The 18,933-nt window shown below is 36.3% G+C and overlaps 1 protein-coding gene across 1 annotated transcript; it reads right to left on the bottom strand.

Annotated features, from left to right (window-relative positions):
• Positions 1-14,968: 14,968 nt before the first annotated feature.
• On the bottom strand, positions 14,969-15,866 carry LOC120166998 (protein C2-DOMAIN ABA-RELATED 4-like). Its single transcript, XM_039176142.1, has 4 exons — positions 15,848-15,866; positions 15,539-15,777; positions 15,368-15,463; positions 14,969-15,289 (listed from the first exon to the last, which is right to left on the bottom strand). The coding sequence occupies exons 1-4, from the start codon at positions 15,849-15,851 to the stop codon at positions 14,984-14,986; spliced, it is 645 nt and encodes a 214-aa protein (XP_039032073.1). The 5' UTR covers positions 15,852-15,866; the 3' UTR covers positions 14,969-14,983.
• Between the last annotated feature and the right edge of the window lie 3,067 nt (positions 15,867-18,933).

Genomic DNA, 18,933 nt, shown 5'->3' with positions numbered 1-18,933 from the left:
ATCAGAGCATCAAGTTGAGTCATTTCTAGGACCTGCGGGTTAGAGTCAATAAAAGTTTATATACATACATGTCCTTGGAATTTTGAGATATACTATTGAGTTTGGAATAATAGTAGTAACCCTCATTTTTCCTTATTGTTACAAAATATAAGTATAGACGGTGATTGTGATCATAGTCAGGAGGGTAGAGTATAAAATCATGCCTCTTTGGTTGGTGACTCGGGGGCTGAGTTCATCCCGAACGCTTAGAATGAAGTTCTGGTAGACGCTGGGGTCAATGAGGTGACCTTCTTTAGGAATTTAACAACTACGTTAAGGAGCATAGTGTGAGCCATCCCTTAGGCTTCAGTCGCTCCACCTCTCTCACATGCACCTTCAGCCCCTCCATTAGTACCTCCTCAAGAATCATCGATAGAGCGCTTACGACGGTATAAGACGACTTAATTCTTTGGTTCGAGAGATGATGATCTGGTAGCTACAGATCAGTGTCTTAGGGAGACTCTTCACACAATCAGACAGTTGCATCTGACTCCTGAGGGTATTTTTGAGTGTGTCATCTCCTTGCTTAAAGGTGACACCATCGACTAGTGGGAGATAATCGAGCTAGATATTGAACCCGAGAGGCCGACATGGGAACTTTTCTAATTAGAGTTCACATAAAAGTATATTGGATAACTTCATATAGATAGTTTGAGAGATCAGATAAAATATCACTAATGCAGAAGGTTTAGGGAGGGCCTCCACCTCGACATCCTCACTCATCTAGCTATAAACCCACTTAGGGTCTTTTCTATATTATTTCATCAAGTTAGAGCGATTGAGAGAGTGGTGGGGATGAGATCTAGAGCCTCTAGTGTTGTTTGGTAACAGAATCAAGTGACAAAAGAGTCTTTGAGACCTACTTAGATGATGGCCAAAAGGGCCAATAATTCTCAAGGTTCGTGGAGAACCCCACTAGACCAAACTAGGGGATGGGCCTAGAGTTTAAATCGTGGTCACAGATCAAGATATCATATGAGACTGTTCGTAACCACGTTAGTGGCTAGTTCTGATAGATCAGTTAGAACATCATATTCTAACTGTCAGACTTGTGGAAAGAAGCATATGAGAGTATACCATTTTGGGATAGAAGGATATTATAGTTGTGGCTCCTTTTGATCATTTTATCTGGGATTATCCCGAGGCACCAAAACATACACCGAGCCAGACGTAGAGATCAGCCTAGTCAGTGCAAAGGGGTAGAAGACCCTCTAGAGGTGGTAGTTATGCTTTTGGCCAGCATGGTAGGGGTGTTGCCATGTCTGTATCTAGTTCTGAGACACGGGTAACTTTTCGACAGTACGCCGTGAGAGATTAGGAGGAGTGTAACCTAGCCAATGTGATTTCAGGTATATTATTGTGTTTTCCATTCCTGTTACAACATTAATAGATCCAAGGACCATGCATTCTTATATATGTTATGACCTAGCTCAAGAAAGAAACCTATTAGTCGAGAATTTAAAAATAGGGGTTAGAGTGTCTAGTTCGTTAGGGTTAGACGTTCTAGTCGATAAGATCCATGGTTAAATTTTCCCTGTTGATCTTATGGAGTTTTCGTTCGGAGAGTTTGATATGATTTTAGGTATGGATTGACTATCGGAGCATGATGCTGGTATAAGGTGTAAGGCCAGACTACTCAAGCTTAGGAAAAACGGTGGAACTAAGGTAGTAATGAGTAGTGATAAACTTGGGTATTTAAGAATGATTTCGATGATAAGGGCTCAGAGGATGTTTGAGAAGGTTATGAAGCTTTTTTAGAGCATATGGTTGACACTCGGGTTGTAAGTCCATCGATTGAGAATATTAGAACCATCAGAGATTTTACGAATGTCTTTCCTGAGGATTTGCCAAGGTTACCCCTGATAGAGAATTGGAATTCAATATTGAGGTTTTATCGGGTTTCGCTTCGATGTCAATTGAACTATATCGCATGGCACCAACCAAGCTTAAGGAATTAAAAGTCCAACTTCAAGATCTTCTAGAGAAAGGTTTATCCGACCGAGTACATCTCCTTGGGGTGCACCAAAATTTTTGTAAAGAATAAAGACGGGTCAATGAGGTTATGCTTTGATTACCTCCAGCTGAATAAGTTAACCATGAAGAACCGATACCCTCTCCTTAGGATAGATGACCATTTTTGATCAGCTTAAAGGGGCTTGTGTTTTCTTAAAGATAGATTTAAGGTCGAGTATTACCAGTTGAAGGTTAAGGAAGCCGATATAGCCAAGACGACATTTAGGATAAGGTACGATCACTATAAGATCATTGTGATGTAGTTTGGGCTCACTAATGACCGGCGACATTTATGGACTTAATGAACCGTGTTTTCCACATGTACTTAGATCGGTTCGTGGTGGTTTTATAGATGATATACTAGTTTACTCGCAATTTGAAGAAGAACAAGACCAATTCTTGGTGGTTTTCATAGATGATATACTGGTAACTCGTAATCTGAAGAACAACACGATCGATACCTCTGTATAGTTTTACAGATTTTGGAAGATTGTCAGTTGTTTGCTAAGTTTGGGAAGTGCAAGTTCTGGTTATCCGTATGTATTTTCAGCAGAAGGAATTCGGATAGACCCTCAGAAAATTCAAGCTGTGTTAGAGTGGGAACGACCAAGAAATGTGACGGAAATTTGTAGTTTATTAGGTCTTGTGAGCTATTACCTTCAGTTTGTAAAAGGTTTCTCAATGATAGCTGGACCTATGTTGAATTTATTGCAGAATGGAATTCCGTTTGTTTGGGAAGAAAAGGGAATAAAAAGCTTTAAACAATTAAAGTATGTTCTAACCCAAGCACCATTTTTAATGCAGCCAGAATCCGGTAAAGAATTCATAGTGTATAGGGATCCTTCCTTGAATGGTATTTGGTGCGTGCTTATGCAAGAGGGGAATGTAGTAGCTTATGCATCTCGTCAACTCAAGTCATACAAGCAAAATTACCCTACGCACGACTTAGAACTAGTATTTGTAGTGTTTATGCTTAAGATATTGAGACATTATTTGTATGGGGAAAATTGACATATCTTCACGAACTATGAAAGTTTCAAGTACTTGCTTACCCAAAAAGAATTGAATTTAAAGAATCGTATGTGGATAGAGTTGTTAAAAGATTATGACTGTGTGACTGACTATCAACCAGGAAAATCAAACATATTGGCAGATGCACTAAGTAGTAAGTCGATGGCATACTTGAGGGCCTTGTTAGCATGGTTGAGGTTGTCTGAGCATGGAGGATTATTAGAAAAACTTCGAGTAGAGCCTGAGTTGGTAGGTGAAGTCAAGAGGTTGCAAAGTTTCGATGATCGCTTGAGGGTTTGTATTGAGAAAGTTCACCGAGATGAAGCCCCAAGCTTTGAGCTAAGAGATGTGAATGTGTTGTTCTTTAGAGGTCGGGTATGTGTCCCTATAGTTGAGAATTTTTGGAACAAGATTCTTCATGAAGCACATTGTAGTCTGCTTTCAGTGAACCCATGCAATCAGATTCCTCAATAGAAGTGGGAAAATGTGACTATGGACTTTGTAATCGGGCTACCTATGACTAGACAGAAGTACGATGTAATATGGGTGCTTGTAGACAGGTTAACTAAGTTGGCTCATTTTCTCCTAATGCAGATGGATTTCACCTAGAAATATTAGAACAATTGGATATCCACAATATAGTAAGGTTGCATGGGTTTCGATCTCGATCGTATTTGATAGGGATCTTCACTTCACTTCCCGATTATGGAAAGCTCTTCACCAATCCTTAGGCACCAAGTCGCATCATAGTACTGCTTTTCACCCTCAGACAGATGGTCAGTCAGAGCGTGTTATTCAAGTCCTTTAGGACATGCTTAGGTGCACGATTATAGATCTTGAAGGTAGTTTGGAAGACCACCTACCACTAGAGGAATTTGTTTACAATAACAACTACCAGTCTAGGATCCAAATTGCTCTATATGAGGCTTTATATGGACACAAGTGTAGGACTCCCCTATGTTTGTCTGAGCTTAGCGATAATAAGTTAGTGGGCCATGACTTGATTAGAGAATCTAAAGAAAAATTTCGTTTGATTCGGAATCAACTACCAGTCTAGCATTCGACATGGATATCATATGTAGATTTAAAGCGTAAGGACATATAGTTTTCTATGGGTGACAAGGGTCCCTTAAAGTGTCTCCATGGAAAAAGGTGCTTCGTTTTGGGCACAAAGGAAATCTAACCTCGCGTTATAGGACCATATGAGATCCTCAAGAGGATAGGACTCGTATCATACCATTTAGATCTGCCTCCAAAGTTAGAACGTATCCATAATGTGTTCCACGTGTCTATGTTAAGGAGATATAGTTTCGACCCTTCCCATATTTTACCTTTAGAACAAATCGAGTTAAGCCAAGATATGACATATCAGGAGGAGCCAATCAACATTTTAGCAAAAGACGTGAAAGAGATGTGAAACAAAAAGATCCCTTCAGTGAAAGTATTATGGAAGAACCATGGTATCGAAGAAGCCACCGGGGAAGCCGAAGAAGATATGCAACTTCAGTATTTGCATATTTTCTACACAGGTAAAATTCGAATATGAAATATCTTATTAGAAGGGGAGAGTACTAATACCCCAAAATACAGGTTAATAGTTTGGGTTGACCTGAAACCTTTAATTTGAACCCAAAAAGACCCATTAGATTTGTAAGAATTGTCTTGGTTTGGCCCAAGTGTTGGACTTTTAGGATAAGTTTAATAAGAAGTAAAAAGGAAGATGACCTAAAGTGTGGTTTCCCCTTTTCAAATGAGAACTAAAACCCCCTTATTTTCTAAGTTATCAGCGTGAACCACTCCCATTTCCTCACCAAACACTCTTCCTCATCTCTCCCATTTGTCTCTTCATTTTTCTTCTCATTCAAGTGAAGCTTTAAGGATTTTATCATTTGTTTGATTTTATTTAAGGTAAGAAAATCATTCTCCATTTCAAGAGCTTCATTTTAAGTCCCATATGTCAAGTTTAATATTTGAAAAAAAATGGTTTTAGTGGGGGTATATGAAATTAAGGATTCTAGCTTGGGTTTAAGGATAGGATGAATTTCAAGAAATGTTTTTAGATTCTCAATAGTCTAAAAAATAAGTTAGTATTATCTTTTCTTATGCATTATTGAAAGAAGTTGGAGAAGGGTCCAAGACAAGGGGTAAAGAGAAGTTGACCCTTGGGTTATTTTGGGAGTTTTGATGAACTAAAACATCAAGGTAACACCCTTATAACCTTTCTATACCATTTGTTAGCCTTATCATGCATCTTTGTAGCTTACATTAACCTTGAAGGTTTAAGAACATGTTTGTGGCAATTCTCAAGTTTATGTGTTTTTAAGTTATATGGTGGCTCTTTATGACCCTTAATAAGTTGGCTCTTTATGACCCCTAATAAGTTCAAATAAGACTCTAATAATGTTTGGGGACCTCCTTAGGGCCTTTAGGATGGATTAGAAGGGTTGAAGATGCTCAAATAGAGCATTTTCGAGTGGTAGTATCAATACTACATGGGTAAGTACCTTACAAGAAATTAGATTCTAACTCATACGAGTTATGGAAATGATATTATCCAAATCTGTAATACTTGAAAGTATGGTGGTATATGGCTAAAGTGGGCTTATCGGACTTTAAGAAGTCCACCATCGAACCTAAAACCATCGATGCAGTGTTTATAGGGTATGCTACAAATAATGTCGCATACAGGTTCATGTGTTTACAAGACTACTCTATTTGTGAATATATGGATATTGTTTTCTTTGAAGATTTTTTTCGATTAAAACCCTAGATTAAATGAGGAAACACAAATATAAAAATTATCATCCTCTTCTTTGAGTGTACCTTGTAACACCTTGAATATCGGGTTAATAGTTTGGGTCAACCTGAGGCCTATAAGTAGAGCTCGATAGATCTCCTAAAATAGTTTGGACCAATTTAAAATGGTATTGGGATTAAGTTTGGCCCAATAATTTAAGATAAGTGATGATTTTAGGATGGGTTAAAAAGAGAAAAACCAAAAGTGTAGTTTGTCCATTGCTTAAATTAAAGGATAAAAAAAACCCTTATTTTAAGTGGTTTTCATGTGAAAAAATACCCACCCAAAACACTCATCTATTTCCTCTTCTTTTCTTCTCAAGAGTGAGCATAAATGAGCAATCTTTTGAAATCCTAAGTCTAGTTTGAATCAACCAAGGTAAGAACCTTAATCTTCATCCCTTAAGCTCTAATTGAAGGCCCTTATCTCAAGTTTTGATCATAGTTTTCAAAAATGGGTTTTAGGGAGGTTTATGAAAATCAAGTGATGGAAGCTATTTTATGGAGGATTTGAGTTTTAGGGAGTATATTTAATTTGTATCCAACACTTAGTTGAGTTAGTATCCATTTTTATCTTGTTTTGTGAAGGAAGTAGGAGAAATTTCTAAAGCAAGGGGAAAGAAAATGTGCCTCCTAGTTAATTCGAGAGAGGTTTTAGCAGCAAAAGAAAGCAGGTAACACACTCACAACTTCCTCATACAAATGGTGGGTCATTAAAAATGTACATTAGATAAAGAGTTGTGTTATGAAGCTTAGTGATGCATTTCATGGTAGATTTCATAATTGATGTCTTTAGCATAATCAAAAGCGTTATTCATGACCCCTAAGATCACATAAGACTTAATAACAAATGGGAAATCTCAAGGTAGAAAAATTGGGGAGTTAGATAGGCTAATTCGTGCCCAAATAAGGCATTTTCGAGGGTGAGCTTCGATACTGTACAAACAATAACGATATTGTTCATATTAAAGGCATAAAATAGGGTGATTTTTAGGGGAGTATTAATACTCATTAAAAGGGTATTGATACTCAAGGTAAGGTTTTGAGACCAACTAAGAGGTATCGAAACTTATTTTTTAGTGTACATTTTTGGTATCGATACTCCCCAGGGTTAAGCATAAATACTTTATATAGAAGTATCGATACTTCTCCTTTTTATTCAAGATGAATTAGTAATGGGGTATCAATACCCTTAAGAAAGTATCGATACCAATAGGGTGGTATCGATACTGAGAGGCTAGTATCGATACCAGAATATATTTCTGAGCATAATTTTTTATGGGACTTTAAAAGAGATGAGGTTTACCAAAAGTTTTATAATTTCTTCCAAATAAGACTAAAAGTTAGAACAAGAATAATGCTTAATTTCACTTGAAATGAAATCAATAGGAAGACATAAAACTACCATTGTTTGAATACTTGGGAGATAATCAGGACATCAAGTCACTTTAGTAGATGATACTAGTATCAATGTGTAGATACAATCGGCATATCCTTAGGTAGTGTGCAAGGCACTTAAAACTGACTAACCAGAGCCAAGGCCTGACACTCGCAAGGGTTGGGTTAGTCGAGGGTATTGATCGATGCATCATTTTGGGCATCATACTCGGTAGAATAGAGGGGTATGTGAGCTCCAAGATGCATAACCCTCAACGACACCATGATGTCTACCATAGAGTAAAGAGTGAGTATGCAAGTATACTCAGTATTGATTCACATTTATTATGATTTGGTTGTTAGTGTGGCACTGGGCTAGTTAGCTCAGCGTTCAAAATTTGTTTCCTTATGCATATTAGTAGGTGAAGCGTTCAAAGAGCTTTTAAGTGACCGATGTCAAGATCAGGTGAGAAGCAAAGTACGTCTCAGGATTTCTTGAAGGGCATGTATATTTATAGACCTTTTTGTAAAGTTGAGTCGTAACTTTAAATTGAAAAGTTGGTCTGTATATTTTGTTGTATGTATTTATTTTGGGATCTCCCCGATATAATATTTCAAATATATTTTATGGATGAATTTTCATATTCAAATGGTTTTTAAAATGGTCATTTTAAATTAAGAAAATGAAAAAAAATTGGGTTAGCCACTTAGTGGTTCTATATGGCATTCTAATCGGTCAACTATGTGTCATACTGGTTTAGGGTGTTACATATCTGCTAGGTCTTCTCAAGAGATTGAATTTGAGCCTAGAAGAAGTAAAAGAAAAATAACTGAAACATCATTTGGACCAGATTTTATAACTTTCTTTATTTCTGAGATATATGGTTTAGACACCTTATTGATCTTATCTTATAGCTCAAGTTTTTATATTAGATAAGGATCCTAAGACATATGAAGAAACTATAAGATCTATTGATGCTAGTTTCTAGAAAAGAGTTATTAATGATGAACTAGAATTAATAATATCTAATCATACCTAGGAATTGGTTGACTTGCCCAAATGATTTAAAACTATCAGCAACAAATGAGTTTTCCGGAAGAAACTCGAACCAGATGATCATGTAGCTCAAGTTTTTCTGTTAGATGATGATCCTAAGACATATGAAGAAGCTATAAGATCTATTGATGCTATTTGTCAAAGGGTTCACTCAAAAATTTGGTTTCGACTTCTTCGATACCTACTCTCCCATAACAAAAATCTCAACGATTCGTGCATTATTTATACTAGTCTCCATTCACAAGTTGCAACTACATCAAATGGATGTGAAAACTGCATTTCTGAATGAAAATCTAGATGAGAAGATATATATGGAGCAACCTCTTAGTTTTGAGGCGCATGGTATGGAGTTAGTGTGTAGACTTAAAAAGTCACTTTATGGAATCAAGCAAGCTCCTAAATAGTGGTTCAAGAAATTTCACAAATCTATCCTTAGTTTTGGTTTCGTTGTCAATGATTCGGATGTATGCATGTATTCAAAGATGTTTGGTGTTGATTGTGTCATCATAAGTTCATATATTGATGATATGTTGATTTTCAGTAATAACATTGAGTTCATTAACAAAACAAAGAGCTTCTTATCCACTAAATTTGAGATGACGGATCTGGGAGAAGTCAATGTAATCTTAGGAGTCAAAGTTACCAGAAATGAAAAGGGGTTTTCTTTAAATCAACCACATTATATTGAGAATGTGTTAAATAAATTTGATAGTTCTGATGTCATCCCTATTCGAACTCCTTATGAACCTGGCATACATCTCTTTAAAAAAAAGGAAGTATCGTTTCCAAATTGAATATGCTAAAATAATTGGGAGCCTAATGTTCTTAATGAACTATATTCGACCTTATATTGCCTACGCTATGAGCAGACTTAGTAGATATACTCGTAACCCAAGTGGTGAACATTGGGTCACTTTCCAACGCTTACTCAAGTATCTTAAGGGTATGATGGATTGGAAACTTGAGTTTGCTGGCTATCCTGTGATTTTAGAAGGATATTGTGATGCCAACTAGGTTTCTGATAATGATAGGGTAAGCTCTATGAGTGGGTATGTTTTTACTTTAGGTAGAGCAGCCATCTCGTGGAAATCTTTGAAGAAAACTTGTATTGCTCGTTCCACTATCGAGTCAGATTTTATAGCTATTGACTTAGCTGGGCAAGAAGCTAAGTGCTCAGAAATTTTTTAGCTGAAATTCATTGTAGGGAAGACTGACTCCTCAGTTTCTTTACTGTGTGATTTACAAGTTGCGATTATAGTGGCTAAGAACCAATCTTACAATGGTAAAAAGAGGCACATTCGCATAAGGCATGAATCTCTTAGAAACTTAATAAGGAATGAGTACTCTCTTTAGAGTATGTGAAGTCGGAAAGGAACCTAGCATATCCTCTTACCAAAGGGTTAAGTTGGAAACTGGTCCTAGATCGAAGGGGACGAGTTTAAAGCCCATAGGTTGAGGAATTCATAGTGGATACACAACTTAGTTATCTAAGTTCAATGTGGTAAAACAAAACCATGGAAAGACTCATAGTGTACATGTACCTACCTATCCCTATTACGAACATTGTACATGCCCAAGATGAGCTTGATTACTCTTAATAAATTCATAGCCCAGGCTTTGGGTGGTCTTAGTGAGAAAGACTTGATAAATTTACTAAATTTGGTTGAATATTTATTCTTAATAGGTTCATAACCCATAATTGAATGGGTAGTCCTAATTCAGAAGGACATGATGAATTTACCGCTTGAAAGGTTGAGTTTTATGAAAACTCTTAATGAAGTCAAATCCAAAAGTTCAGATGGTCCTAGTGAAAAGGACATGCTGAATTCATTATGAATTCATTGTTTAATGAGGTTGAATATTTATTCTTAACATTTTTTATTCCAGAGTTTGGGTGGTTTGTTTATAATGAACTTGAAGAAAATCACCATAACCTTTGGAGGTTGAGCCATTGTAAAAGACTCTTAATTATTTCATATCCCGATTTAAGGGTGTTTATGTTGAGATAAACCTGATGAAATAACCTACGTAAGTGAGAAAGATTAGTCATCTTCCATGAAAAATGTTGGGCCGTTTTTCTAGTACACTTACTAAAATCCTGAGGTAAGATGGCCAAATATAAACTTGTGTATATATATCTTACACGTCGAGGACTTCAGTGGATGAAGGAGTTAGTTGTATGTTATAAGTTTACCCTTATGTTAGAAAGTTCAATATTAGTTTCACTTATCTAAAGAAGGATTGATCATCATCACTATGTACTAGTTCAAGATATGTTCACTAGCTCCTAAGCAACTAATTATGCTTTTAATCTTCTTAGAAGATTATATTTCGAGTTTTAGAAGAATTCTTTCGCAATAGTGGGGTAGTGTTGGTAATGCTTAAAAACACTATCTCACATTGAGTAGGAAATATCACTGGCTTGAGTATTTATAGTTTTCATTCTTCGAAAGTTGAACTCTAGTGAGATGGGAATAATTTGTGTACGATTTTCTCCTAGATTTTGTTACAGTGCATCTAACGAGAAATCGTTTTCAAGAATTTGTTCAGAATCTTACTGATCATGTTGTAAATGAGATTATATGCATCTTTGTTTGTGCATTTGCATATGTAAAGCCTTTTATTCCCCCTAACAAAGTTGTTGAATGGTTTACTAGTTGCTAGCTAAGGGTTGTTCGTTTGCGTTGGCAATATCAAGCTAAGAAAATTATGAATAGATACTAGCTTGTAATCATCTCAAATATATATATATATATATATATATATATGGATTAGTCTAATTTGTTCTTCTAATGTTGAACTCTAGTGAGCTGGGAATAATTTATGTGCAATTTTCTCTTAGATTTTGTTACAGTGCATCTAATGAGGAATCATTTTCAAGAATTTGTTCAGAATATGACTGATCATGTTGTAAGTGAGATTATATGCATCTTTGTTTGTGCAATTGCATATGTGAAGCCTTTTATTCCCCCTAACAAAGTTGTTGAACGGTTGAACGATTTGCTAGTAGCTAGCTAAGGGTTGTTTGTTTGCATTAGTTGTCTCTTTCATATTACCATTTTTGTTTTAGGATGCTAAAGGTTAATTGCTTGGCCGCCCCGCAGGTCTCACACTTTTATCTCCGTTCACGACTTGGTCTCACATTTTTTAACGGAAAATAACGAGTTTGGAACATAATGAATAGTCGAATGACTATTTTGTAACTTTTAATAGTTCAAGGATTCAACAAAGCAACACTCTATAGTCGGAATACCATTTTGTAACTTTTAAAAGATTATTGAAGGTTTTTAATGAAATATACAATTTGGGTTGGTCTTGTTCTATATTAATAAAAATAGTTTTGCTTGGAAAAAAATTATAATATGATACCCTTGACATTATAATCCCATTGAGTTTAAATTTGGGGTTATATGATACACAAATCTCAATTTCTCATTTGCTTTTCATTTTTTTTTTTTGCTCGGCAAATTAATTTTTATTAAAAACGACCAAAGTTAAGAGCCTCATGAAAAACCTCCTAGCCGTAGATGGAGGGAAAAAAACTCTTAACTAGACAAAAGATACAACACCTCGAAAAGACAATATCGCAACAAGAATACCAAAACAGTCCTAAAACCTTGCAAACCCACACCTAAGCACAAAAAAGACACCTTACCCGATGCTATACAATACAACACATGACTAAATAACACCAAACCATCAACAACTACAAGCTTGGAAGTGTAAGCATCCCTATTGATCTGCTATGAACCAATCAACAAATGCAAGAAACTACCTGTGCAAAGCTTCTTCAGATGATGCCACCTGCCAGTTCAAATATTTGAAGAAGACTTGCAAACCAGCATGAATTGAAAACTGCTATGTAGCTCCCAAAATAAACAAGCACTATCCTATAAAAGTACTCACACCACCCTAAAACAACTTAATAACAACGACAACTACAAACAAGCTGCAACACAACCCAAAACACAAAGCAGCACCGCAGGCCAAAAATTCAACCAGGATACATAGGTCAACCCGAAACAAAACAGACAGATCAACAAAAAGTAAGGGCAGAAAACTAACACCACCAGTATCTACCACCAAGCTTTGAAACAATTAGATCTCACCATTTCGACCTTCGCTAGCCGTTTGGCATCAATATACTTGTTCAGCTTTTTTGGATCCCCCAAACCAGACTCTCCAAGATTCTTACAGTAACTTCCTTCCTCTTTGTCCTTAACCACTCGGTGGAAGAAAGCAGAATTTAAGACCCCATGTGCTTACCAACTCATTCTCGCTTTTTGTCTCCATAAGCCTTCCTTCGCTTTCAGCACATCCCAATATTGTATCTTAAGCTGCTTTAACTCTTCCAATTCCTTGGATCTAATCTCCCTATATCACCTAAGTCTTCAATCTCATTAATCTTTACCTCTAACAATTCTGTTTCCTTATCAAAACACATGATTCCTTGTTCCACTTCTTCAAGTTTGCTTTCACATATCTTAATTTTCCATGGAGTCCACCCTTTGAAGCTGCCCACGTGCTCCCATATGCTTCCTAAATTACTTCAAAGCCATCCTTTTTTGATAACCAAGCATTAATAAATTTGAAATCCACCTTATCTTTCAGCAATAAACAAAGGCTTAGGACCCAACCGAAACAGAATTGAAACCAGCTAGATCCAACCATTACCTCCACTCCCAACAAAGAAGCTTTGACATAACAGCAGCACATCCACAGAAGCTTTGAATTGAAAACCATCAACATACCTTACCCAATTAAACAAAGAGCTTTCATCTTTGAAACTATTCTTGCCCCAAATAGACATTTAACGCCCCACACCCACAGAAGCTTTGAATTGAAAACTATCAACATACCATATTCTCCTTTGATCAGAAAAAAATCTACCAACTAATGAAACTTTCTTCGAGCTAAAATTTTTATATCCCAAAATTTTAGAAGCCCCCATTCTCCCCACGGAATTGTTATGTACCTTTAGATTCAACCATTGGAAATCAAAATTCATCATTAGGCCACATGCTTCTAAATTCTTTTTCACGCAACGAACTCTTCTATGTCTCTATAATGGAAACCATACCCACTTTCTGGAGTCGAAACAACCTCTTCCATACTACAACGGATCCCCCTAACAATCCCACCCATGAGATTCTCTGAAATCGAATACCACATAAATCCAAAGAATTAAAATACCTCATTTGCACGCCCTTACCTCGGAATCCGCCTTTCCAGTGATTTGTATCCCCAATTTTTCCCCAGATTTAGCGTCTTTTCTGCCTCCCTAATCGCCGCTTGACGCCTTTTCCTGATATCCGAATCAGGCAGCGACCTCCCCGAGAGTTCCGAAGCTTCCAAATCCTTAGTCTTCAGCTTGTTCTTTTTTTTTTTCTTCCAGGGCTCGATCTCTTTTCCTAATATTTGCTCTTGAAAGAACTCTTTCATGTAAAGCCAGAGACCCATATTTCTTTGATTTTTTTTTCTGCACAAATTGATTCACTCGAGAAAGAAAGTGTCAATTTTTTCACTGCTTATATGTCCCTTATAACTCCCCGCTCTTGGATTTTCACTGGACTGCAAGACCTTCGGACCACCCAAAACTGCATTACCCAATTCATTCTCAGGCTCAAGAACCAGGTCTTCCCCCAATAACATGGCCCAGTCCACTTGCATTCTCACCGCTCCCACTGCCATTTAATTCTTGCACCTGAAGTTCATAATTTTGGTTAACGGCCATACTCATCCCTCTTTCTTCTTCGAATCCACCGCCCTTACCAAACGGCACTATGCCCTCATCATATTTTTGACTCACGCCTTGTACATTTCCAATACAATCATTTAATGGCGTGTCTGCCACCAAATGAATTTATTGTTCCCCATTCGATTCCGACGCCGGAGTCGTGATTAAATCCTGGGAAGATTTTTCCGATGACTCATTACCACCTTCATCCACTTGCTCAACTTCCTCTTTACTAGACGTAGCCCATAAGTCCTTCACCGTCATACCCGAATTACCTGAGAAGCCAAGCTCCCTAACTCCCACTTCATATTTTATGTTACCCACCATCAACTCCACAACTTCATTGATTTGCCTCCTCTGTAATGTTGAAATCATCACAGTGATCTCATAGTTCATAGTGTGGTTAAGGTTTTCCCCATACGCTTCAACGCTGCCCCATAATTCTGATATTCTTTTCAAGGTAACTTCATTCCAACCATGTGATGGAATTCCAGAAAATTCCACCCAGGTAATCCTCAACTCTAGATTCCATTTTTCCGACCACGTTATAATTTCACTAACTTAGAAAATTTGAGGTCTACATGACTCTCATTTAGACAATTTGTTTGGGTCCAATTCACACTTATTTCATGAAATCATATACACAGTCTGATAGAAAATTACTGTTAAAATTACTTTCGACGCATTTTCGTGGAAATGAGAGCATTGGATTTTTAGAGCTATACTGAATTATTTACAATATTTGTTTTTTAGTGACGGTTTTAAGCCAACAGTATGTGAAAATTTGTTTGCAGCGATGATCGGGAATTTATATTCAATTCAATAAATTGTTTGGTCCCCCAAAAAAATCAACAAACAATCGACAGTTTCTAAAGAGAAGCGTCATATATGCATCACTATGAAAGTAAGAGGGCAACGAATTTCAAACAGCAAAAGGCAGACGAAACAAACATTCATGAACTTAGGAACGTTTTAGAGCCAGGAAAATGAATCCACTCAAGTTGAATTTCTAGTTCACCACACTCGACGTTTCGTAATCGGAGGACGAGGTCTTGGACAATCTTCCCTTGGTTCAAGTATACGTGACTCTCCTCCGCCATGCAGTTGGAGGTGTTTGGTTGTAATATTGATAGCACGGTTCCATTTGGGATTTCTTCCAAATTGGTATGCATTCTCAAGGCTTCTATATATGGCCTAACCTCAAATTCTGTGTCTCCCATTTTGTCATCCTTAGTAAATGTGTCATGGTCGTACACCGTCTGGATTCATGCACAAAGAGGTAAACAAACGAATACCTTGAGGATCAAGTTATGGTGTATAGTAATCAAGAGACATACCAGCTTGATTGGAATATTAGGATCTGTTATGGACATAGTTAAATCGTCATTCCACTCAGGATTTACATCCCTCTTTACTATACGAGTCTTCAGTCTCTGCAAACAAATATTTACAAATGGTTGTTATTAACGTGAAAAATTACATTGGAAAAGCAAAAAAGAAGAGAAGACCTGGTGTCCCATTTTAACAACAATGTAAGGATCGTTGCTTAGGGCATCACGGACGGCAAGGTTTACGCCTCGTTTGACGTGTATCCGTAGCAGACCCATCAAGTTGTCCATCAAATATGCTGTCATTTCACCACCTTCTTCTTCTACATAGCATATCACCAAGTTGTGTATTGTCGCTCTTAATCTCCTCCTCCTTTGTACAGCCATTTGAAGAAGTTTTCTCGTTTCCTTTTCCACCTCTATCAAAAAATGTGAATGCAATTATTTTAAAAGTAACAAAAGAAGAAGAAGGGTATAAGGAGGCATTACTCATTGTGTTGCTTTGGTTGAGATAAAGTGAGAAACTTCTTGACGATGTAGCTTGGAACAAATGGAGGCTTAGACTATGAATGGTGGACACAAATTCAGAGGGGATGTAGGGTTTATATACCGGGAGGCTGCTTGCCAAATGATTGGACAAGAATTGGTCGTCCGATTATGATGCTTCTTCAATCCATGTTCCCCAATTTTCTATGTATTTATAGTTTTATTCAAACTTATACCAATCTTTTTTAGAAATAAAAATTCCACGCATGATATGTTTGATTAAATTAATGTCTGATTTAGAAACCCATTATTTATATTTTGATTTGGTTTAACATAAATACTAGTTTCAAATTTTATCTAGGTTTATGGGTTAGCATTCGACCGAGTCAAATCAAAACAAAAAATTAATTTTTTTATCGGCTAAAAATTTCATTAATAAGCGGATAACACTTGGATGCATGCCTAATTCAGTAAAGGGGCACCCGTATTTAGCCGAAACACCAATCTCATTTTGCTAATAGCGTTTTGTTCTTCGCTTGAAGATTAACTACCCTCGCCCCACCCTTGCTTTGAGGTAATTAAACACACCTTCCTCCAACTAACTCAAGTTATTTTATAAATCGAACTTAATTTGAAATTTTTCAAGTTGAGTTGGGTTATTCAAATTTCTATATTAATTTTATTATAATTGTTTATAGTATTATGGTAAAGATTGATCTAATTTTTCGACTTTCTCTAACTATATATTATTTTCACAATATAATGTTATTTAATATATCAAATACAATATAAAATTATAAAATATACTTACAATATTATATTTAAAAGAAAATATTTTGAGGGTAAAATATTGATAGAGTATAAAGGAGTCAATGAATTGATGTAAAGAAAGAATTTGCAAACAATTGAAGTGAAAACACTAAATTGAGTAAAATGCGAAGTTAAGGGATTAAAAAAAAGAGAGTATGTTTTAGTAAAAAAAAATAAGAATTGAAGTTATATAGGTATTTTATAGTGGTATATGAGCATGTGATTCAAATTTGGTAAAAACGAACATAAAATAAAGGATGAATTGAAGAAATAAAAAATATGAAAAATTGAGGGACTAAATTGAAAAATAAAAAAATTGTTATCGAAAAGTGGAATTGAAAGTACATACGAACTACTATGGTTTAGGAGTATGTGGTTCATATTTGGTAAACTAGGCTTAAAATGAAGGATGAATTGAATGAATATAAAATCAATGACTAAATCGTAAAATTGTCAAAATACTTGGTCAAATTTTTAGTTTTTCGAGTAACTCGAAATCTCTAAATTTTAATTTGACTCGAGCTAAAAAACGAATTGATAATTTGAGTGACTCGAATAACTCAAAATTAAAAAAAAAAAATTGATATTTCGAGTCGAGTCCCTACAGATCGACCCTTCTCTTCACTACACTTTTATTCATTTTTATTTGAGAATAAGATATATTTATTTGACAATTATGATGTTTGTCAAATTGACGCCGTTGTCGAGGATTTAGCAAAGTTACTGATATAGTTTGTTTTGATTTATGGTAGGAAGAATCTAGGAGAACTAGTAAATTATGAACCTGAGATCGAAGCACTAGTTCGTAGAATACACTGACAAACAATTCGATAAAGGAAACAACAGTGACAACATCGCCAACATCAACCAGAACCAGATTCAAACGCAACCTCGAACTCCAAAACACATTTCACCTACAAAAACCTGTTTCGATGGCTGATCAAACAATTTGAGAACTAGTTGTGGTACCTGCCTACAACAATCACTATGCATCACCTTCCCACATGGCGAAACACCATACGAACTTAAGACGGGTCTATCTATATATTGTCTACTTTCCATTAGTTGCCAAGTGAAAATTTGCACAAATATCTTACGAAATTTCACATGGTTTGTTCAAGTATGAAACCATAGGAAGTACCCGAGGATCATATTAAACTTCGTTTTTCCTTTTTCCTTAGTGGAATTAGCGCTTTTCCTTTTTTCTGAGTCGATTTGACTAAGAATTTATTATTTTATTTACCGCCTAATTTCTTTACTACATGGACAAATATGACTATATTGTTTCTTGACAGATTCTTTCCTTGAGTAAAGGCAAGCAAATAGGAACGCTTCCAAATGTTGCTTTTGCACCTGCAGTAACGGTTGCAACGAATTTTCACAAAGTCAAAAAAGGTTACCTTCTGCAATTTCAATCCTCACCCGTAACCTGGACCTTAAGTACCCGACTCAACCACCTCATTTTGGGTAAAGCCCATTAATATAGCGTCAGCGTTTGCAATGTTCGTTTTATGAATGTTGTCAGCCTCCTATTTGGACTCTGCAACTCTTCTATTTCATGCCTAGGAGGACTAGTATGCCCATCATAATTAACACCGACAACATGCTCCTTTTCAAGAACAACTGCACTGAAACCTCTTCAAGGAGGAGAAGCGACACTTTTAGACTGACTTCCGGCCACCAACTATGGCTCAGGCACCACCAGACAGAGAGGAGCTGAGAGCGAATCACCCGCATGCTTCCCGGGGGAAAAGGATTACTTCTACAGCTGCAAGGAGCCGAAACAGAAGATTTTATCAAAGGGGAATTGAGAAAAACATGACTGGAAATCGAACCAACACTAGGGGAGAAGCTTCTCTTACTCTAACAGGGACACAAATATCATCACATAGCAGCGAAATGCATTCCTCAATGAAGTTCATATGATTCGTAAGAATCTTTATAATCTTCCTCTTTGTTTTGATATCCTTTAACTCCCAATGTTCAAGCTAAAAAAGACATTACAAGATAAAGAAGAACCTATCCCTTTTCTGAAATGTGTATGGGGTGATATAAGTGGGATCATACATCCTCTTTGTGAACATTTAAATATTTTATGTCGGATTGATGCATCGACTAATGTTCACATAAATTCTTGTTATCAACATATAATCTAGTGTTTGTGAGGTTACATGCTCAATTTATCAAATTAGAATCACATTTTCTAGATTTTCACGTAATGTCTTGATAATTTTGGTTAATTTACGTTAAAAGTTTTCAATGATTTTTTGCATGTCTAT

The sequence above is a fragment of the Hibiscus syriacus genome, unplaced genomic scaffold (assembly GCF_006381635.1).
Source record: "Hibiscus syriacus cultivar Baekdansim isolate YM2019G1 unplaced genomic scaffold, ASM638163v2 tig00111659_pilon, whole genome shotgun sequence".
Classification (NCBI taxonomy): Eukaryota; Viridiplantae; Streptophyta; class Magnoliopsida; order Malvales; family Malvaceae; genus Hibiscus; species Hibiscus syriacus.
This window is presented reverse-complemented; position numbering and strand designations above follow the sequence as displayed.

Coding starts and splice junctions, on each gene's coding strand:
- LOC120166998 (XM_039176142.1), bottom strand. Junction 15,464..15,538: donor TTGTTAAAATGGGACACCAG/GTCTTCTCTTCT, acceptor ATTTGTTTGCAG/AGACTGAAGACTCGTATAGT. Junction 15,290..15,367: donor CTAATATTCCAATCAAGCTG/GTATGTCTCTTG, acceptor GCATGAATCCAG/ACGGTGTACGACCATGACAC.